At 37.8% G+C, this 22,097-nt stretch overlaps 1 protein-coding gene across 1 annotated transcript; it reads right to left on the bottom strand.

Moving 5' to 3' along the window:
* Positions 1-37: 37 nt before the first annotated feature.
* TMEM184C (transmembrane protein 184C) lies at positions 38-21,313 on the bottom strand. The gene is made up of 10 exons (XM_081244410.1): positions 20,615-21,313; positions 12,159-12,289; positions 12,024-12,060; positions 11,169-11,374; positions 6,092-6,166; positions 4,894-4,987; positions 3,180-3,292; positions 1,730-1,829; positions 1,038-1,209; positions 38-823 (listed from the first exon to the last, which is right to left on the bottom strand). Exons 1-10 carry the CDS (start codon positions 20,831-20,833, stop codon positions 558-560), a joined length of 1,413 nt encoding a protein of 470 aa, XP_081100536.1. The 5' UTR covers positions 20,834-21,313; the 3' UTR covers positions 38-557.
* Positions 21,314-22,097: the final 784 nt, after the last annotated feature.

Here is a 22,097-nt window from a genome sequence, read left to right as displayed (position 1 = left end):
TGTTGAAAGAATGAGAGATAAAAAAAGTTGCAGAAAATAAATGATAAATTCTTATTTATTGAAAGACATCCAGTTGAGAAATAGAGAAATAATTGTTAGGTAAGCATATATGGCACATGATTATGATTAAGTTCCACTAATTCATATTTCTGAATTACACTTTCTGCTAATTCCAGAGCATTATATTCATGCAGCAGTGGTAGAAAGCACTTTTTTTTTTAACGTCCTCCTCTTGATAGAGCACTGTAAGGTCAAGAACGTTTAGTAGTCATTTCCTCCATTTGAGTATGTGATACTCTATAGTGTTAAGAAGTCATTTCCTCCATTTGAGTATGTGATACTCTGTAGTGTTAAGAAGTCAAGTCTAAGTCTAGGATATTTAGACTGATTATTTGTGATATACAAAACCTAGTTGTATGAATCCAGTAGTTGTACCTGGTTTTTGCTGTTTTGTTGAAATTTTCCATCATTAACGGCTTGTCCCAAGCACAAAATCCTGAGCAATGGGATACCAGGTAATGAAATAATATGGGAGTAGCACAGCTTCTGCACACTGTTCAGAAGGCCACGGACGTATCTGAAGGTTCTTTTTTCTCTCCTGTAGTATCATTACATATGTCATCAGATACATTAGCTGTAGTAGGTGTAGTCTGGGGAGTCACAGTGTGTCCAAACCCTTGATAGTGACCCATGGGTGAAGGTGGCACAGAAGAGGCAACGGAAATTGCATCTTGTGATGACGATGATAACAAGCTTGTGTGTTCATTTTGATCTTGATCCTCAGGAAAAAACTTTTTCCTAGGATGTCCCATGACTGTCCTTCCTTTAAAGTAACATAAAGGTTTCTGAGTTCACCGAAAGTTTGGTTATTTTTACCACTATAAACTTGCCATGCTAAAAATAAGCTCCCCGCCTCTCTCCCCATTTGGAGAGCCTTACTGTGGTACTGCTTTACACAGAGTCTTTTCACCTCTTAAACAGACCTGATAGGAGAACTACAATAGCCTATTCGAATGAATTAAATGGCTGGTACTTACCAACATGCCTTACTTGTTCAGAAATATCATCCCTAATATCTGAAACATCCCACATGGCAAGAAAGGAATCAAAGCATGAGCCCTCTTCTGCTTCTTGGACATACGGTTTATATGAGAAAGTGTAGTGATGAGCAATAGCAGCAAGGAGCATCTCAATACAGATAATAAAGTCCTACAACAACAATATCAACAATATCAGCCATGTTGGAGTTTAAATCTAGTTTTGCAGGTAAAAAGGAAAAGCACTATCTTTCTCTCTTTTCAAAAGTACTTAAGTCCCAACAGCTGTTTTTTTCCCACAAGACTGTATTCATTTTTTCATTTTCCAAAATAATGATTTTTGACCTCTTCAAAAAAAACCCCACAAAATGCCAAACGTTTAACTCTATTTTGCACTACCTCAATCAAGTACTTCTTTGCCAAGTACAATGCATTCTCTTGCACTGTCCAAGGACTTAGAGGAGAAATGCAGAAAGTGAAATAGAGTAGGAAAAACAAAATCTAGGTTCTGTTCCTGGTTCTACTACAAATTAGTAACTGTGACCAATTTTTCTAGGGTTCCCCCATTTCCTCACATGTGAAGTGAGGACAGCAGTAGCTCCATAGCCTGCATGTGGTCAGGCTGAGGAGATAACGTAAAAATGCTTAACAAATAGTAAAGTTCTATTGAATTCAGAGAGAGCATTACTTACCTGGAGTCCTGTGGCCACAGCTTCTACTGTTTGCCATTCCCATGTATGCTTTTCAGAAATAACGCCAACTTTTACCAACAAAGCAATAACTACTGCTTGCCTATATGTTAGGAAAAGGTAAACGCCAAATCTATATCAAGCATAAAATGAGCAGTTGCTTTAAAAATATGCCATTTAAAAAGTTAAACCCCAGCACAACCTGTGGACCACCACCACCCCGCCTTTACAGCGTATTCCTGAAGACACTGTGTATCTGTATTAAATATACTTGTTTTACAAATTCTAGTACAGTTTCATCACATGAATTTTGATTGTGTATTCTCAGAACTTCAGTACGTGGTTTACAGTCTTTTTTTGTTTTGAAAGTGTGTACAGTAATTAGCTTTTAAGTTCTTCCTACACATAGACAATGCCTAACACCTTGTACAACTGGAATTTAAAATGAAATAAAGAACAGATATTTAAATGTTATTTATGCATGTATCAATTGATTACTCAGATTATTTTAAAGAACATTTTGAAACCAGTCTTGTTTCACGTCCTGGAACTAGAGACAAACTCAGAAGGGGTCTGACTCCAAGATGGGGAGTCAAACTGAGCATTTCAAGCAAATATAGGGATCTGCCCCTAGGTTAAATTTAAACAGCTAAAATGAGATAGTTAGATAAGCTTTCATAGATCTATATACAAGAATATTCACTTCAATATTGCTTGTAATGGTAAAAAAAAATTAGGAACAACCTAAATGTCAATAGGAGATTGGTTAAAAAGTTCTATCCACATATCAGAATACTATATGAGGTGAAAACAAAAAACCCAAACAACAAAATTACATCTTCACTGTACTTACAAAGAACTATGACTGCAATATACTAAACATATCATTGAGTTCTACAAGCTTTTATAGTATGTATTTCTGTGGAGTTATATAAAATGACGGGGACCACAATGCCAATCATTCATGCTGGGTGGTAGGATTTCAGGGATTTTTCTTTCCCCCCTTTTTGTATTATTTGTATATTGTTAAATTTGGTGTATTTGTTTCTAGGCCCCTATCACCCACGCCTTTACTAAACTGGGACCATGTATAGTTTTGCCCTCTGTTTTAAACAGTATTTCTACTAATGAACATTTCCTCACATTAAATATTCTACATGATGTTTATCTTCCAAACTGTATTCTCTTATATAAAGAGACCATGATTTTTTTTAATGATTCCCTTAGTGTTGAGACATGTAGTGTCTCAAACTGTTTTCCTTTTAAAAATGTTACAGTGACCATCTAATTATTTCTTTATGAAAAACCAAGAAGGGCTAAAAGAATGAACTTTTTGAAAGCTAAGTAGACATTTTAATTCATCTTCCATATTAAGACTTTTAAAAATCCTTCCGAATCAACAGTTTTATTGCCCTTTAGAAAATGAGAACATTTAAGAGAAAGCAACACTTACCAAAAAGAAACAAAAACCACCAGCTTTACACAAAGAAATTTGCCAACAGGTTGGATTGGACTCAGTTCTTCCTTCAGTACTTTATAAAACAGGAGGAGACAATACATGGCAAACTAGAAACAAACAAAGTTCTTAAATAAGAATAACTAAATATGGTATTAGAGATATTGATATTAAAGTTATAGACCAGAGACCTGGTACAGAGTAATATTTCAGGCAAAATTTTCTACGCTTTATTTTGCTATTTTTAGATTGACAACAAGCTTTTATAGTTTACTGTGGATGAATATATACAGTATGAAATTTCTCAGAAGAGATGTATAACATCTTCCCTGAAAATGGTTTTAAGTGTTCACTTACTGGAGCCCACAAAGAACACAATGAACAAGTGACTGCCATGAATGGTAGAAAAGGCTCTCATTCAACCAAAATAAAAACATCTATCTGCTTGTTAATGGCTTTTATACACAAATTACGGTTCATTGTATAAGGGCTGAGCTTACTAACTACTAATTGTATGCATATTATTTATAAGTGAACACATTAAATAAGTACTACTCCAATAAAACTGTCACCATGAAATTGGAAAGTAAGGAATCAGGGAAACCATTTTTCTTGAGGGCAGTATGTTAATCCAGCTGAATTTACTTATTAAAGATAAATGCTCAAGACATTAACTATTTTTAGAAATCAGTTGTAATGAGCGTAGTGTTGCATAACAACACTTCCCTAAAAGTTTACTTTTCCCTATTATAAAATGCTCATTTAAATTATTATAGAATATGAAAGCAGCAAAGTATAAAGTTGTTCATAGTCCCATCATCCATTTCTTTCTACACATAAGGTGGGTATAATAAATTAAATATAAAATTTTGTTGCCTGATTTTTTTTCCCACTTAAAGTGTCCTTTTCCATATATTTCATTAAATAGCTGCCTAATGTTTTGGCCAATGGAAGGAACATAGTATATTTAACTAGTTGGACCATTTCCAGGCTTTTGCAATTAACAAACAATAGGCTTTATATACAAACTGAAAGCAAAAGTACTTCTGGCCATTTCTTGAGGCATTCCCAGAAGTGGAATTACCGGTTCCATATGAACATATGGAAAAGCTTTGAATACACAAGCGTTTGATTTTTATTATAAATTTCTAATACCACAGATGCATGCCACTGCACCTAAACTATTATTCTGCTGAAAGCATTAATGAAAGATTTTCAATAAAATGCACATTCTTAAGTTGAAAGGATCCAATAGTTATATCTTTGGAGCATTTCAGATTCTGTAACATCATTTTTAAAAACTTGGCATTCTCAATTTTCAATTCCAAATATATGAGAGAATTTTATTCTCCCATTTTTATTCAAACACTGTACTGTTATATACCAATAAAACATTTTTCTTACTGAATATGCCTAGGATATGTGCTTTTTTTTTAAAGGAGAGCACTGTGCTTTTATTTATGACATACCCAAATAACTATGCAATGAATACCAGAACCAAATGAAAAAACATAATCAACGAGTCAGTGTATAAGTCACCAGATAATCAACAAAGATATTATATCTTTACATATGTTAAAGTTTCAAGTTCTTCCTACAGATAAAGTTCAATATTAGTTACAATTAAGCTTTATTCCAGAAGAGACTTTCCCCCAAAAAATTTAGAGTTATAGATCTAAATTTAATACAGTTAAGATGAATATTTACTTACCAACTGTGACATATTATTTATTATAACCAAGTAAGTCCAAGCATTTGAAAAGCTAAAGTTCCCTTCATCATATATGCCAAGCAGCTCACAGATTCTAAAAAATGGTAAAAATGAGACAACTTTATGAATAACTAAATCAAAAATACATTTTAAAATACAGCAATGACAGCAATACTTAAATTTAGAAGTCAGTTTATTTCAAAGATCCTGTAGATAGTCACTTGATTTTGGCCATAGAGGTGGTTCAAAAATTAAAAACATTTTTCTAGAAATGTTACCATATTACTGTTCCTCCAATTTGAAGGAAATCCAGAAGACACATACATTGAACTAGAAAGGGTAATTATTAGATTCAAAAAAATGATGCTGCCTAATTTTAAAAAGATTGTTAAAAACATATCATGCAGGTCTATAACTACAACTATAATTTTTTCTCCCAATTTGTCTTGGAGGCAACGTTTATGATGACCCAGATCTAAGTAGTAACTTGTCTTGATTATCCAATTTCTAAACAGCAGAGAAATAAAGCATGCCTTCATAAATAAGTGAATTAGTTTTAATTCCAAGGCAAATCTCACTAAAGAATTGCTGGCACAGAAGCAGAATAAAGAATTGAATGCTGCTTTCACCGTTCTTTCCATTCTTCCTCTGTTAACAGACAAAATGCTAGTATAGCTAGCAGATAAAAGACACACTCTACCTGTTTTAAACTATTTGATGTTCTTAAATTTTTAGGCAATAGTTTTACCAGGTAGCTTAATGATACCCCATTTTCCCTGAAGTGCTAAGACTTGACAATTTTTTAAAAAGAAAAATATGTTTTCTTCTTTAGAATACAGTACTCATTTAGAAAATAAAAGCATGTAATGAATCTATAGTGGTATACTTTAACTTCACGTATTAGATGTTTCTGTAAAGCTGTGTGAACATTAATAACTTGAAAAAGAATATTTGATAATGCTTGCCAGAAATCTCCAGAGTATTACTTAGAATAATCCTGTGGTGATTCCTTGTCTATACATGGTCACCTTATTTATTATAATATAGTAGGATTTCTATATACTGTGTTTTTATACCAGACTAGATGTGTTATAAACAAGGAACGCTCTTTACATGCTTTTCTACTCAGTTGTCCCACCTAAGTAAAAGCATGAGAATTTTTGAAAAATAAATAATAATAGAAGTTCTGTGCACTTACAAAGCAACGATGGTGGTGAACGGTCTGACAACTGTATATTGTAATACACCCAGTTTGCATCTGAACAGCAAGACTCTGCCAAAGAAAAATAACTTAGCATTTCACCGACTCATTTCACTAGTATCAAGTTTTCTCCGAAGCCCCCAAATTAAATCACTTTCACAAATGATGCCACATTTATATTTAATTCTTTTAATTTAGTCAATCTAAATGGCTACTGGAGAAGAATGTGGATGGTAGCATACAAATTATCTAAATACTGTTTTTTAAATTGTGTAACAACTACATCTTCGGAAAGATCTCCCTTCCTATATCCAGTCTCAAATTCCTGAATAGTGCAGCACAGAACAGGAACAAAAAGAATGGAAGTGGGTCCCTGTGTACTTCTGGAAGAAAAACCAAGTAACAAGTAAATTACGTGTAGGGTTGCATATATGAAACCATATTTAGAAAATATTATTTACATTTAGGATTAAGTTTCAAGTTTGGATTTATATATATATATATAATTCCAGAGAGTGTCACTGACTAGATACTCTGAAAGAACAAAACAGAGATCCTACATAAAACAGTTTTTATCACTGAGGTCACTTAACGTAGGGGAAAATTCACAAGGAGTAACAAACAGAAACAAAGCAAAAAAGTCCCAAAACAACAACTATCAAAAAAAGGCTATTTGGGGGGCTTCCCTGGTGGCGCAGTGGTTGAGAGTCCGCCTGCCGATGCAGGGGAAACGGGTTCGTGCCCCGGTCTGGGAAGATCCCACATGCCGCGGAGCAGCTGGGCCCGTGAGCTGTGGCCACTGAGCCTGTGCGTCCGGAGCCTGTGCTCCGCAATGGGAGAGGCCACAACAGCAGTGAGAGGCCCGCGTACCGCAAAAAAAAAAAAAAAAAAAATCCCTTTAAAACCAGGAATGATACAAGAAAGTCTAGAGGTACTCATCAGCACAGTGATAAGAAAGAGAAATGTGTGGTATAAAGACTAGAAAGCAAACAAATCCTTCTTTTGAAGATGGCTGGCTATAGAGAACTTATTAAGATCTACAGAATAAGAAGATTTAACAAGATTTTTGGATATAGGCTCAATAGGCAAAAATCAACTGCCTTTCTACACACTGGCAGCAATTAAACTAATCTTTTAAAAAGATGCCATTTATAATAGCAATAAAATATAAGATGTTTATAAGGTCAACAAAAGATTTACAAGACTTTTATGAGAAAACTATACTTAATTAAAAGATAAATGCAGAGCTAAATAAGTAGAGTAGACAATATTCATAGATAAGAATACTCAAACCATAAAAATGTCAATAAACTGAAGATTGAATTCACTTCCAATCAAAAAACTCCAATAGGGCTTTTCAAACAACCTGACGAGCTGAATCTAAAATGTATATGTAAGAGCATCGACCCAAGAATAGCCAAGATAATAGGGGTGGGGCACCTGCCCTTCTATTTTAAGGCTTATTAATAAACTATAGTAGTTTATGTATGGAATTGGTCCGGGGATAGAGAAGTTAACCAGTAAAACAGAAAAAACGAAGATCACAAATAGACCCATACATATGGAACCTTTATATACGGTAGAGATGGCTACATAGACAAGTGAGGTAGGAGAGAGAATGGTGCTAGGTCAGGAAGCCAATGGAATAAAATGAAACTGCATTCCTACCTCACACAACATATGAAAAAAAAATCAATATATGTTTATAAGTCTTTTTTTTTTTTTTCTGGCCGTGTTGCATGGCACGCGGGATCTTAGTTCCCCAACCAGGGATCGAACCCGCACCCCCTGCAGTGGAAGCGCGGAGTCTTAGCCACCGGACCATCAGGGAAGTCCCTGTTATAAGCTTTAATGGAAAAAATATGAAATGCTTAGAAGAAAAGCACAGGAGAATGTTTTTATAATCCTGGGGTCAGGAAGAATTTTTTGAACAAGACGCAGAGTACTTACTATAAAATAAGATTGATAAATTCAACAATATAAAAATTCACAACTTTCATTTATCAAAAGATATAGTAAAAGTGCCAAAGCAGGCCAAAAACTAGAAAAAGATATCTTTAACATGCATTAAATAAAGAATTAGTATCTAAACATATCAAGATCCTGTACAGACAACCCATTAAAAAATGAGAAACAGAAGCAATCATTCCTCAGAAAGGAAACACAAATGGTTAATAAACATATGAAAAGTTGCTCAACCTTACGACTAACCAGGGAAATCCTTTACACCCTCTTGACAGGCAAACATAAAGAACTCCTGGTAATTCTAAATATAGGGGAGGCTGTGGTTCAATTAGAAATCTTTTCTACTGTTAACGGGAGAGTAATTTGGTACTGCCACTTCAGCCATCAATTTATCACCAAGTTGCACAAAACCTAAAGACCTAGCATATCCACTCCAAGGTACATACCCGAGGGCAAATTTTTTCAAATTGTGTCAAATGTAATTTAGGAGGTTGTGACCCAAATTTTAGAAACAAGAGGGAGGAAGGGAATCCATAGTAAGAGGTAGTACTGTTTCACGAACACATTTGTTTCATAACAGTATTAAATCACTAGGTAAAATGTTCCCCTCCTCTCACAAACTCACATACATAAAATCTAACATTCATTAAAAGAAAACTCATTGTGGGCTTCCCTGGTGGTGCAGTGGTTGAGAGTCCGCCTGCCGATGCAGGGGACACGGGTTTGTGCCCCGGTCCGGGAAGATCCCACATGCCGCGGAGCGGCTGGGCCCATGAGCTGGGGCCGCTGGGCCTGCGCGTCCGGAGTCTGTGCTCCGCAGCAGGAGAGGCCACAACAGTGAGAGGTCCGCGTACCGCAAAAAAAAAAAAAAAAAAGAAAACTCATTGTGCTCACTGCTTATGTCACAGAAATCAGAGTACAAAAAGCAGACTTAATTCTAACATCTAAGGACTAGAAACTTGCCGTGGCGTTTGCATCTTAAAACCAAAGCATTATACTGAATTATCCTCAACAGCAATATTCTGAGTAATGATCATATATATAACACCAGTTATCTAACAGAAGGAGACTGGTAACCTAAAGTGCACTTATATACAAGAGAATGAGAAGTTTTATATTACTAAAACCATACCCCCAAATGGCATGGATTTGGTAAATGCTTAATGTCTTCAAAGGAAAGAAAACCTGGGTTACAGTTATGGATGCATTGCTGATATTATTCAGGTAGCAGCTGTCAGAACCTGAGTCTCAGGGAAAAAAATGAAACCAACACAGAGTCTTACCAAGAAAAAATGTAATTGCTTGTGTAGTTAGGAATAAATCAATTGCACAAGCACAGAAAAGGGAAATTTTGACCTATAGCATCATTTGAAAAAGCTTTGGGGTTGACCACCTGCTAACTGTCATGAGCCAGCCTGAAGAGGCAGCTAGAGCTTCATCTCAGGTTCTGTATTAATAGAAGAGTCCTGCTCAAAGCCAAGCTGCCATTGCTGCTACCACCACCACAACCATCATCATCATCATATTTACTGGACCACTGCAATCTCTTGAATTTATGCCCACATCCGGTTCAGTCTACAAAGAGTACAAGTAATCTTGGATACCAGACCTCTGCTTAACATCCTATAATGGCTTCTCACTTGACAATCTCTCTCCTTGATCAAACTTTTGACAGGGCTCCTCTGAGCCTTCTTTTCAACTAGGCATCATCCTTAGGCCCTGTCCTTGGCCTGTGAAGTCAGTCTGAGCAAAAAATCCTGCTAAGACACCCATCACCAGCACACCCCACCCCCAGTATCTGATTACCCTGGAAATGTGATCAAGCTCCTCATCCCTCACTCTTGATGTTTACTTGGCCTGCCTTTAGTAAGATTCTTGTCAGGCCAGTTTAGAGAGAATCCCCCTACCCTTGATGTCTCCTTAGTAATTTTCCATCCAGTGACCACCCCAATTTCTTTGGCTATAAATCCCTATTTGTTCTTGTTTTACTTGGAGTTGAGCACAATATCTCTCCCCTGATCCCCAACCTACGTTACTTTTTCCTTACTACCCTCTTTCATAGACTCCTGTTCTTTTTCCTTCATAGCATCTCCTGAAATAAGTAACTATATATTTGTGTCTTCATTTAATTCCTAACCAAGCTGTAAGTTCCATTAAGTTCCACATCTGTTATATGTATTATATCTATATACTAGCATATACTAGGTGCTCCATTTAGTGCTGATGTTGTAGAAATGGTTCTGTACTGCACGGAAGGCAATGGAGCTAACCCTAGGCCATGTATCTACACTGATTCCTCGAAGTCACTCCAGTTACACTGGCTTGCAACTTCCACCTACATCCCCTTCTATCAGTGATCAAGTCCTGTTGATTCTCCAGTTGCATTCTCTTATTGTTTCCCCTTTCTATTCCAGTTTCACACTCCTCTTCAGCTTATCTCACAAATGAACTACTATAATAATCTCCTAATTTATTTCCCCTTCTGGACTCTTCTCCCCCCAATGCATCCTGTATAGTACCGTAAAATTAATCTTTCTAAAATGCTGGCTTCAAATGTTTCCTGCCGAAAAATAAATTCAAAGAGTAAATGCAATCTTAGTTTCAACTTAACCTTTTAGGCTTTATTTTCCTTTACTGTCCTACATGAATGTATAATAAGGCCAACTTACAGATTACTAGAATAAACATTGCTATTTGTTGCTCTAATTTCATATCAAATGCTGTTTCCCCACCTAGACTACCTTCTCCTTGAGTTTTAGACCTGATTTTGCCATTAATTCACCACGTGACTTGTAAGTTAATCTCTGCAGACCCTGGTTCCCAACTGTAAGAGGATGTTGATTAAATGATTTCTAAGGTTTTTTTCCCACAACATTTAAAATTTTCTAGTTAGGGTGAATAATGTAAAAGAAACTACCTTATATGTGTGGGTTATAAAAATGTGTTTTCTTAGTCTTCACACTTGACTATGAACTACATGAGGGTACGGACTCTGTCTTATACTTTTCGTCCTGCATATAGTACTTAACACACTATTTTGCAGAGAAATGATAGTTAAACCCGCTTAAATAAAACCAAACATAAAGGAATTAAAACCAAACATACTTACTCTCCCATAGTCCATGGTGGACAGCAACACAAAGGAGGGAAATGTTTCTGCTGATCTTTGGCTTCAAGGATTAATACCAGATTTGGATACCGGTTAGTTAGGTAATTGGTAAGGAATCCCATAAAGTTGTAAATGACATAAGCTTCATAACATTCTCTGCAGGTATCCACATATATTGCAATACTGGGATATTTCAATGCTATCCACTATGAAGAAGCACAGATGTTAAAAACAGTTGCAACTACGCTAAAATGAATTACCACTCCAATTCATGGTACTCACATAATTAGATCAAACTTTCTAAATTTTATCATTACGAGGGCTACCAATCTGTGAAGTGAATTTTTAAAAGCAATAAGCATCTTGGATATTGGTAAACAAAAACATCTGTGTTGGGGGTAAATAATGAATATGAAGAGAGAAGTTAAATTATGTACGTGAGTTCTTAAATATAATCCGAAACTTCTTGACACGATCACAGAAAATGATGTTAAAGATATTTTCTTTATATTTAATCAAATTAAAGCAGTTATCTGTAAGAACTGCACGTATTAGAATCCACTGGGGAAAATTTCCGTCTTGGTCCAAATAAGTATTATAATAAATAAAAAAAATGATAATGTAATTTAAGTATTACATTCTTTAAAGAACTAAGAGCTACTAATCTGAAATTTTAAAACATCTGCCTTTTCTATGAAGATACTTTATCTTCTCTATTAATATTAAAAACAGGTGAAGCTTTTCACTTATCAACCTAACTCCTTATTGCCAAATAATATTACTTTTATTACCTTAATTACAGTTGGCATCGTCAAACAAGTTCTTCGTTAATGAGATAAAATGAAGCATACTTACACTATCTAAACTGTATATGGGTACCATCCAAAGAATCCTATTTGGAAAGCAAAACATAAATTTAAAACAGTTTACATCATATTTATGAGATAAGCCAACACAACACTAGTAGAATCAAAACATATAAAGATTTACCTTATTATTGGTTTCTGTAGTTCAGGTTGTGTATAATGCACTAAATGCTGCAGTATCACCCAAAGCGAGATAGGTATAGTCAACAGCAAAAAGATTCCAGCAATAAACCAAGCCTTGGTGTGTATTCCAACCTTAATCAGCAAAGAATATGTTAGTATAAATTCTCTGATATTAAAACTAAAGAGCTAAATAAAACATTTGTATTTAAAACTTTTTATTTGATTATTATCGAAGCTCAGTATTTTCCAAATGACTAGTGGCTATTTTTATTACTTCTTCAATAAACAGCCCACTTATGCTTTTGTGGAAGGAGGGGGTGGATTTTTCCTCACATGGCCTTTTGTAACAGTGCTGTATGCATTAAGAATGTTAACATCATGTCATTTCCCCCTAACTCGTTATTTGCCTTTTATATTTGGTTATTGTGATTGAGGATGTACTAAAGTTTTAAAAATTTCTGCAAGTCAAATCTAAAAATCTTCTTCTGGTTTATTCCTCTGCTTTTATGTCTGGATAAAAATCTGCAAATCAATGTTTTCTGCAAATTTTACTGTTACCCAACATGTTAGTAAAACACTTACTGATTTCTATCTGCCTGATAACTTTGCTGAGTTCTTTACATGCATCATGTCTTTTGACCCTCCCACTTGCTAAGCACTGCCACAACTCCTGTCCCAGAACCCGTGCTAATATAGGTTGCCCGTCTTATATACAACATTATCAACTCAGGACATTACATTTTCAAAAGATCTAATTTCTTTTTTTTTTTTTTTTGGCTGAGTTGGGTCTTCGTTGCTGCGTGCAGGCTTTCTCTAGTTGCGGAGAGCAAAGGATACTCTTCGTTGTGGTGCATGGGCTTCTCATTGCAGTGGCTTCTCTTGTTGTGGAGCACGGGCTCCAGGCACGTGGGCTTCAGATGTGATGCGCTGGCTCAGTAGTTGCGGCTCACGGGCTCTAGAGCGCAGGCTCAGTAGCTGTGGCACACAGGCTTAGTTGCTTTGTAGCATGTGGGATCTTCCCGGACCAGGGCTCGAACCCGTGTCTCCTGCATTGGCAGGCAGATTCTTAACCACTGCGTCACCAGGGAAGTCCCTAATTTCTTTCTTAGGTCAATATCTGATCAACGTTTTAACCTCTAAAATCTCAATTTCTAAAAATATACTTTGAATTACCTCATCCTAACATAGAGTTGAAGTAATCCACTTGCTTTCTGGTAAAAACAAATTTAGCTGAAACTCTGTTCTGAGGGGCCCTCGGGAATGAATTTTATGCTAACTTGTACTCCTGCCTTGAAGAACGTGAATCCTTTTAATTAAAAAAAAAAAATGCAAATGCTAACTTTTTAAAGCAAAAAAGGTGGGCATTTATTTTTAGTACTTGAGGAGTTTGAACAGTTAATGGAAAAGGAACTTAAGTCCACAACTTGTAGTTTTTGCTGTTTTGAACAAGATTTTTTTTCATAAAGGGTCAAAGATTAAAGAAGTAGAAAACAAAAGTATAGAGAACAAACATATTTTTACAACAATGAATTTCTATATTCAACTGTATGGAAAACTTGAAAAGCAAATAAAAGTCTTGCTGAATGCTGGAGATTAATCAAAGCAGCAAGTCAAAAGCAAATACGCAGAGGTGAAGATTCTGAAAAGAACGTCTGAACAATAATTTTCCAGAGATTTTTCCTTGGCTCAGTTTCATTTAAAATTCAGTACTCATTTTAATGATGACTTAATAATAATATATTCTAGATCTTCATTATAAGGTGATCATTAAGAACAGTAGTGCCAAGTACTTTTAATGCCCACATTTGTTTTTATGATTGCCTTAGTGCCAATAGGTAGAACTTGGTGGTAGAGTTGAGAGAAAAATTATGAGCTTGTGACTAATGATGGTCAAGTGTCCTCTGTGTGCTATAAGGAAGAAAGTTCTTTTTCAAAGGATCATAAAACAAGTGACTGGATAAAGATGTGGCACATATATACAATGGAATATTACTCAGCCATAAAAAGAAACAAAATTGAGTTATTTGTAGTGAGGTAGTTGGACCTAGAGTCTGTCATACAGAGTGAAGTAAGTCAGCAAGAGAAAAACATACCGTATGCTAACACATATGTATGGAATCTAAATAAATAAATTAGTAAATAAAAATGGTTATGAAGAACCTAGGGGCAAGACAGGAATAAAGACACAGACCTACTAGAGAATGGACTTGAGGACACAGGGAGGGGTAAGGGTAAGCTGTGACAAAGTGAGAGAGTGGCATGGACATATATACACTACCAAATGTAAAATAGATAGCTAGTGGGAAGCAGCCGCAGAGCACAGGGAGATCAGCTCGGTGCTTTGTGACCACCTAGAGGGGTAGGATAGGGAGGGTGGGAGGGAGGCAGATGCAAGAGGGAATAGATATGGGGACATATGTATATGTATAACTGATTCACTTTGTTATAAAGCAGAAACTAACACACCATTGTAAAGCAATTACACTCCAATAAAGATGTTTAAAAAAACAAAACAAACAAACAAAAAAAGTGACTGGAGAATTCAGGCATTTCACTATAGTGATTCCAAATTTTAAAAATCTTGCATCATAGAGTTAGTACTAGTTTTACACTGCAAGTGATGAATCAGTTTCAGAAAAACATCACCTGTCCACATTAATGCCACTAATTTGAATCACTGGTCTTATAACTGTTTTAAGTTTTAAGCTATTTAAAAAGCTGTGTGCGTAAGAACTGAACCTATTTTATGTGTGTACATATTTAGGTGACATTATATATAATAAGTCAACTCTAGGTATCTGTACAAATTATTTATATGATTATTACATTTATTTTAATTTACATTTATTTCTAAATAAATTATTCACATTTGAGACACACTGATAGGATACGATTAATGTTAAACTTATTCGCCATTAGTACGGTTTTTTGGGCTCACAAAACAAGAAAGAGATAAGTAGTGTAGATTTTTTTCCTAAGGTAACTTGAAGAAAGCAGAGAGGAAAGAAAAAGACCATTGAAGACCAGCCTCCAGGAGTGAGTTAACTCACTCAGCCAAAGGCTTTCAGACCAGAGAGTTAAAGAGAAACAGGAGAGTGCTTTCTGGGCCCACTTGTCCTGAGGGCAAGAAGGGAGCACTTCCACAGAGTAGCTACTTGGAACATAGGACCAGCAGGGCAGGGTGAAACGAATGCAGAGCAGCGTGACATCATGTGTGCATTTATTTATTTATATTTTTTAAAGATTTTTTTGATGTGGACAATTTTTAAAGTCTTTATTGAGTTTGTTACAATATTGCTTCTGTTTTATGTTTTGTTTTCTTGGCCCCGAGGCATGTGGGATCTTAGCTCCCCGACCAGGGATCGAACCTGCACCCCCTGCATTGGAAGGTAAAGTCTTAACCACTGGACCACCAGGGAAGTTCCTTACGTGTGCATTTAACTTACATGACCTCACTTATACATGCTCAACCAAGTAAGAAAATGAGAGAGATGGCTTAAGTAGTGCAGATGGTCACCTGGCCACTCCAGTCATGAGTATATGCCCCATGGGCATGGGATGCACTAGCCGAACCTCTAGTTTTCTACCTTAGTTCCCACTGACTTCTCACAGGGTGAGCATTGTGATTCTGATGTTTAAAAGACAAGTATTTTTCGTACGAAACTGTCCCTAAACATGTCAATTACTTTTTCTAGTGCTCGATCAGATGCATTATAACTTTGCTTTAGGTGTTCAGCTGTGAAGCTAATCCCAATGAAAATGCTATCCGAAAATGCTATCCCACGAGAACAAAACTGTTGCCCCACTGCAACAATAGTGATGATATTTTAAAAATAATAGTGATAATTCAGGCTTACTGAGCACCTATTATGTGCCAGGCACAGTGTTATGCATTTTAGAGACATAAACTCATCCAGTGAATAATGAGAATGATTGTATATTAAGTACTTAGCATAGTGTCACTTTAGCCACTTACCCGTCTCAGTTTTCACATCTGTAAAACGGGGCTAATTCCTATGCTTCAGGACTTTTAAGAAGATTAAAGAAAATTACACCTTATCTTAGAGGCATGCTGTGGTTAGTGTCTCTAACACCTTACAAACAAAACACAATGGTTGGGTGGGGTGGGAGTGGGGGACCCTCCCTTAACCCACACTCCTCTCTATCTACTGTGCCATTCATTCTCCTGAGTCAAAAAAATACTCAAAACAAACAAAATGAACAAAAACTTGTCTTCATTTTTAAAATTAATTAATTAATTAATTAATTAATTAATTAATTTTTGGCTGCACTGGGTCTCCGCTGCTGCGCACAGGCTTTCTCTAGTTGTGGTGAGCGGGGGCTACTCTTTGTTGCAGTGCGCGGGCTTCTCATTGCGGTGGCTTCTCTTGTTGCGGAGCACGGGCTCTAGGTGCGTGGGCTTCAGGAGTTGTGGCACGTGGGTTCAGGAGCTGTGGGGCACGGGCTTAGCTGCTCTGCGGCATGTGGGATCTTCCCCAACCAGGGCTGGAACCCGTGTCCCCTGAATTGGCAGGTGGATTCTTAACCACTGCGCCACCAGGGAAGCCCCTGTCTTCATATTCTGATACCACTTCTTCACTCCACATTTATTCTTCAAACAACTGCCTTTAGTTTTGGCCCTGATACCTCCATAGAAACCATGACGAGGATCACAAATGACCCTGCAATGGATGGCTCAGCAGCAGACTGTTCACTACTTTGTCCTTCTGTTCTGGCTTCCACGACACCCCTCTCCTGGCATCCTACTTCCCCACTGGCTGCTGCTGCTTTTTAAAGTTCCTATTCTTCCCTGTGACCTATAGATGTTGGTGCCACATCCTCTGCTTTTTCTTCTTCTTCTTCCCCTTTATAATCTCATCCATTTTTATGGCTTTCAACACCATCTCTGTTCTGACAACTCATTTTTATATCTGCAGCTCAAATATTTCTGAGCTCTAGACTTACATTTCCAACAGCATATTTGACGTGCCCATGTGAACGGAATGTCTCTCATATACCCTGAACTAAGTGTCCCAAACAGAACTCAAATGCTTTCAAACCTGTCCTTATCTATCGAGTTTCCATCTTGCTAACGGGCATCACCATTTACCTTGTTGTTCAAGACATAAAACTCAGAGTGGTTCTTGATTTCCCCCTTTCTCTCACTGCCTCTCTTCCCCAATCCAATCCAGTGTCAAGCCCTGTTTCTTCAATTCCAACGACACTTAAAATTCACTTTTCCATGTCTGTTTCTGCTATTCTGACTTGGGCCATAAGTCATCGTAGCCCAGGCACCCACTACCTCTGAACTACCTTGAAGAACTTTCTAGCTTCTTCCACTTCCACTTAGTTTTCCATAGGCTGGTGGAGTTGTCTTTTGAAGATGTGTAATAATGTTGCCCTGCTTGTTCGCTTTTTAGATCTTTTTTAGTTTCCTCAAAGCATTTTACATAATTTTATATTATTGATTTGTTTTTACTGGTTGTGTTTGTCTCCACCACCAAGTTCCATGAAAGTAGGTGCCATGTTTCTCTCTCTAACCATACAGAATACCAACCTGACGTATCACTGGGACTCAAATAATCATTTATTAAGTATCCGATATTTGGGAAGAAGGAGAAAACCCAAGATAAAAAATGTATCCTGTTAGACGGTGGTGAGTCCTAAAAAAATATAAACAAGGGAAGAGGATATGAAGAGTTGAGGAAGTGAAGCTTGCGATTTTTAAACTGGGTAGCTGGGTGACACCGAGGTAAAAACCTGAAGGACACAAAGGAATGAGAATACCGTCTGGAGAAAGGCAAATTATGACATGCAAAGGCCCTAAGGAGGGAGCCCGCCCTGCATTTGAGCAAAGCAAGTGTGGAGGAGGCCCAGGAACTGAGGAGAGAGAGTCGGAGGGCGGTGAGGTGGGGGTGGTGTCAGATCATGTTGGGCTCCAATGCCATAGTCAGGAATAGTGGCTTTTAATCCAGGACTAGGAGTGACTGGAAAACTTTCAGAGGACACACATAATGTCTTATGTTTTAACTGGATACTCTGGCTGGTATGTTCAGAATAGTCCAGGGAATACACGATGAGAATTTGGCTCAGGATGTTAGCAGTCGAGATTGCAGATTAAAATTGTCCTTAAAAGCCCATACTGAAAAAGTACAATTGACATCACTGATGAAATAAAAATTTACATTTTAAGGCAAGACAAGAAATATTTACACATAGAACTTTTTCTCTGCCCTTTGGCCTCCTCCCTCCCCTCTAGATGCATCACGCATCTGCATTATGCATTAACCAGACCTCCTCAATGGCAGAAATACCTGCTCAACCATAGTGATCACTTTTTCTCCTTCTGGTACCAGCCACATAATTCCTTAGAAGATAACATTCCTTTTTCAATTCTGAAAGGTGTCACGGTGACCCACCACTAGCTTGTCAGTGCAGACATCTCTGGTGAGCTTTATGTGCAATGCCAATATATCATTCCCCTTAAAGACAGCGATTGGTGCAGAACAGACTGGTCAGACGACCTGGGGAGATACTGGGCCACATCTAACAAAGTTCGTAGCTTAATACTTACTTATGACGTTATTAATGTTACTAGCTAAATTACTTGTATTCTGCCTGTTTTACAAGATTATTGTTTCTTGCATTACCAAATGTGTGACTGAGACTCAGATAAAATTAATGATGATTAGGCCACTTGAAACAACTGACCAAATATATAGTTCTATAAGATCCATAACCGTAATCATGTAACTTCTTCTATATGGGAAGAGGGAACAAGAAGAGGGAACCGTTTCCTGGACAGTAACAGACTAGTAAGACAGGTGGCCCAGAGGCTTTTGGTTATTGTTAACAGAGCCTCGTCTAGTAATAGCACATTGAGTGGCCTATCAACAAAATCCTCACCTGACCTGGGAATGAGCATTCCTAGCCACATGGGACAAACTCGTCAAAATGCCTCCCAAACTTTGGCTGAAATTAAGACCGAAAAGGAAGGGATTGTAAAATAAAGACTGTTGCCCACCATCCAGTTCTACAAGAATCAAATCACTAGCCACTGAGGCTATACACCCTGGAAGGAATAATACACCCTGAAAGGAATTCGGGGTGTGTGTTGGGGCAAGATCAGGATGAGGCACTCTGTGCTCTGGGAAAACTTGTCTTCAGATAGATATTTTCAGGAGATATTTTTTATGAACCTGGATTCTTGCATCTTCCCATACTTAGAAAAGCGCTAAAACCATTAACTTAGATGTCTGTTCCTCGTGACCTGTGTGACCTTCTACCGAGATGTGCGCTTGATTGCACATACCCCCTTTGCCAAAATCACGTATATACTGGCTTCCCCCTTTATTTCTTCAGAACAGTCCTCAGAGCTTTCTGAGAGACTGTCTCCCGGGCTATAATCCTCAGTTTGACTTGAATAAAATTTTCCATCTCTTTCTTAATTTTTGTCATTGACACCAACAACTAAGAGAAGTCTTAAATTAGGTTGATATTATACATAATATTAATCTTTAAAATAGTTCCTATATTTCAAAGTAAGAAATACTCCAAAGTAAGAAATCCCTATTTGTATTAAGATGTCTATATATGAATTCTGGTAGACAAATTATGGAAGTAACCTAAATATCTAACAAACTAGAAATACTTAATGTACTGCAATATTATAGTAATCTTAAGAATAACTATATGGACTATGCTAGTTTAGAAAAGTCAACCAAAAAAATTGAGTGAACATACAGAAAACAAACATATATTAAATGCATTTCATTTAATTACATAAAGATTGTTTCCACACAGAAGGCCTAAAATAGCCATGGTCTTGTCATAACTTGTGAAATAGTTGTTTCTAAGTAAAAATAGTTCCCTGGATTTTATGAACTTCAAACTTAAAAGTTCATTACAATTTTTATAAAGTACTTAGTCAAATATTTACCTTGAGGTCTTTCAGCTTATAGTACTTTACTGATGTCATAATAAAAATATGACATCAAAAAACATACAAGGGACTTTTTTCAAAACCTTTAAGAGTTAATTTCTTAAGTAAAAACAAAGTTAAACCAACTCGAATCCTTTAATTCAGGAAGCTAGTTAAATGCTAATAAAATTCAACACCTGGTCTTGAAAGTAGATCTAGTTAAGTCTTAATATTTAAACAGATCAGATTTCAGAAGTAAAGTTACCTTACTTTCAGGATATTGATGAATGTTTGCAAAACAGTGCTCTCCGAAGCAGCTATCTTAATATATTTTATTTTCTCTGTCCTACCTTCACGAGTAGCATGGTTTGAAAAACCGTGAACAACCAGAAACCAGACAGGTTATGTCACGGCTTCATTACAGGACATGGTTTTCAGGATATCAAGTCTGGAGCATCCGGGATAAAAATAGGCTACCTTAGCTGGGCAGGACGGTAGAAGAAAGGGTAGAGGCGGATGGTGCGGGACCCTCTTACCTCCAGTTTCTGTAATTCCCACACGCCTAGGGGAACCGCAACCACTATGGACACCAGATAAATGACCACCGCTAAAGGTCGAATCCACTGTCTCCAGTTCCTCCAGGTACAAGTGCAAGGCATGTTTCCGCATAAATCAGCTCCGAGTAGCACGGGAAAAGAGCTCGAACGAGATGGTAATGGGGAGCCCTGTTCTTTGGCTGTTCTGTCGACTCGCATACTACGGAAAAACAGCCGTGGGGCGACTTCACCAGCTGGAACCGCCTCCTCGGCCCACGCTGTGCTTTCCGTTGCTGCTACTGCTGCTGCTGCCACAAACGCGGCGGCTCAGGGTGCTACCGGGGAGCAGTGCGGGCAGCATTCTTTCTTCCCCACCTTGCATCTACCCAGTTCTTCCGCGGTGGAATCCCCGGCAGAGCCGCTGCCCTCACCTAGGAATCGCCCGGAGCTCTGCCTGCAGCATGGCCTCGAAGGGAGCGGCGCCGACCCGGACCGGCCTGTAGAGACCCTGCAATCAGTTCGGTTCTGCCCCGCGGCTGCCTGCCCGCTCGCTCTTTTCTTGGGCGGTGAAGTTCCCTCCCTCCCGCGCTCGCAGGCGTCTGCTCGGCCGATTCCGCTGATAGATAAAAGATGAAAACTTAAACCCACCAGCCGCAGGGTTTCTTCACTGGTTCCCACGGGCCAGTCCCCCAAGGCGGAACCAAGGCCAAACCAGGGCTTCCGCTTCCGCCCCCGCTGTCTGAGGTTGGTGATTCGTGGACAATGCCAAGATAGGCCCGCCCCATCCGGCTCACTTCCCACTCTCTGATTGGTCATTTTTCGGGGCGGGGCTGTTGGGATGGGTACCAGGGGTACAAGGTTGGATGAAGCCGAGGTGTGTGGAAGTTGTGCAGTCGCTGCCGGATGGCCGAGTGGCTAAGGAGGATTCTGCAAGCTGCACAGGTCGTTTGAGAACACATGAGGAACTCCTGCTACATTGTTCTGCTGACTATATTCCAGCTTTAAGAAAGCCTGGGTAAGAGGCCATTACCTTAGAGCTGAACCTTTATCTGCACAAACATCTCCGATTCTCCCTGGGAGTGGATAGGGGAGTCAGCTGGACTAAGAAGACAGAAAAAAAAAAAAAAAAAAAAGGGAAACATCCACCTAGTTTTGTGTCAGTTGCCAGAATCTAGGGGTAGAGCCACTTAGTCATTTCGGGATTCTGCGGAAGGATCATTCTAGGGATAGCTTAATTTTAGAAGCAGTACTGCATTTGGAACTTGTTAAAAACTCGCATACTTTAAGTTTCAGAGAGTTGACATTACAACTGACAAAGAAATTTTATGTGCTTAAAGCTTTTAGCTGAACCTACGGAGCAAACAAATGGCAAATGGAATCTTAAAGCCTTCCTAAACCAATAGAGCAAACAAATATATACCTCTCAATTAGATACACAAATATGTCCTATATCTGTCATTTTCTACACGCTTTTCTTACAGTA

Source organism: Mesoplodon bidens (assembly GCF_964165515.1).
Source record: "Mesoplodon bidens genome assembly, chromosome: 1".
NCBI lineage: Eukaryota > Metazoa > Chordata > Mammalia > Artiodactyla > Ziphiidae > Mesoplodon > Mesoplodon bidens.
The sequence above is the reverse complement of the archived record's forward strand: the minus strand, read 5'-3'. Positions and strand labels throughout refer to the sequence as shown.

What these genes read in the sequence shown, in the direction of transcription:
- TMEM184C (XM_081244410.1), bottom strand. Translation starts at nt 20,833, where the DNA reads ATGCGAGTCGACAGAACAGCCAAAGAACAGGGCTCCCCATTACCATCT. An exon ending in CTACAGAAACCAATAATAAG is followed by an intron (nt 12,061 to 12,158) that starts GTAAATCTTTAT and finishes CTTTCCAAATAG; the next exon opens with GATTCTTTGGATGGTACCCA. An exon ending in TTCACCACCATCGTTGCTTT is followed by an intron (nt 4,988 to 6,091) that starts GTAAGTGCACAG and finishes ACCATTTTTTAG; the next exon opens with AATCTGTGAGCTGCTTGGCA.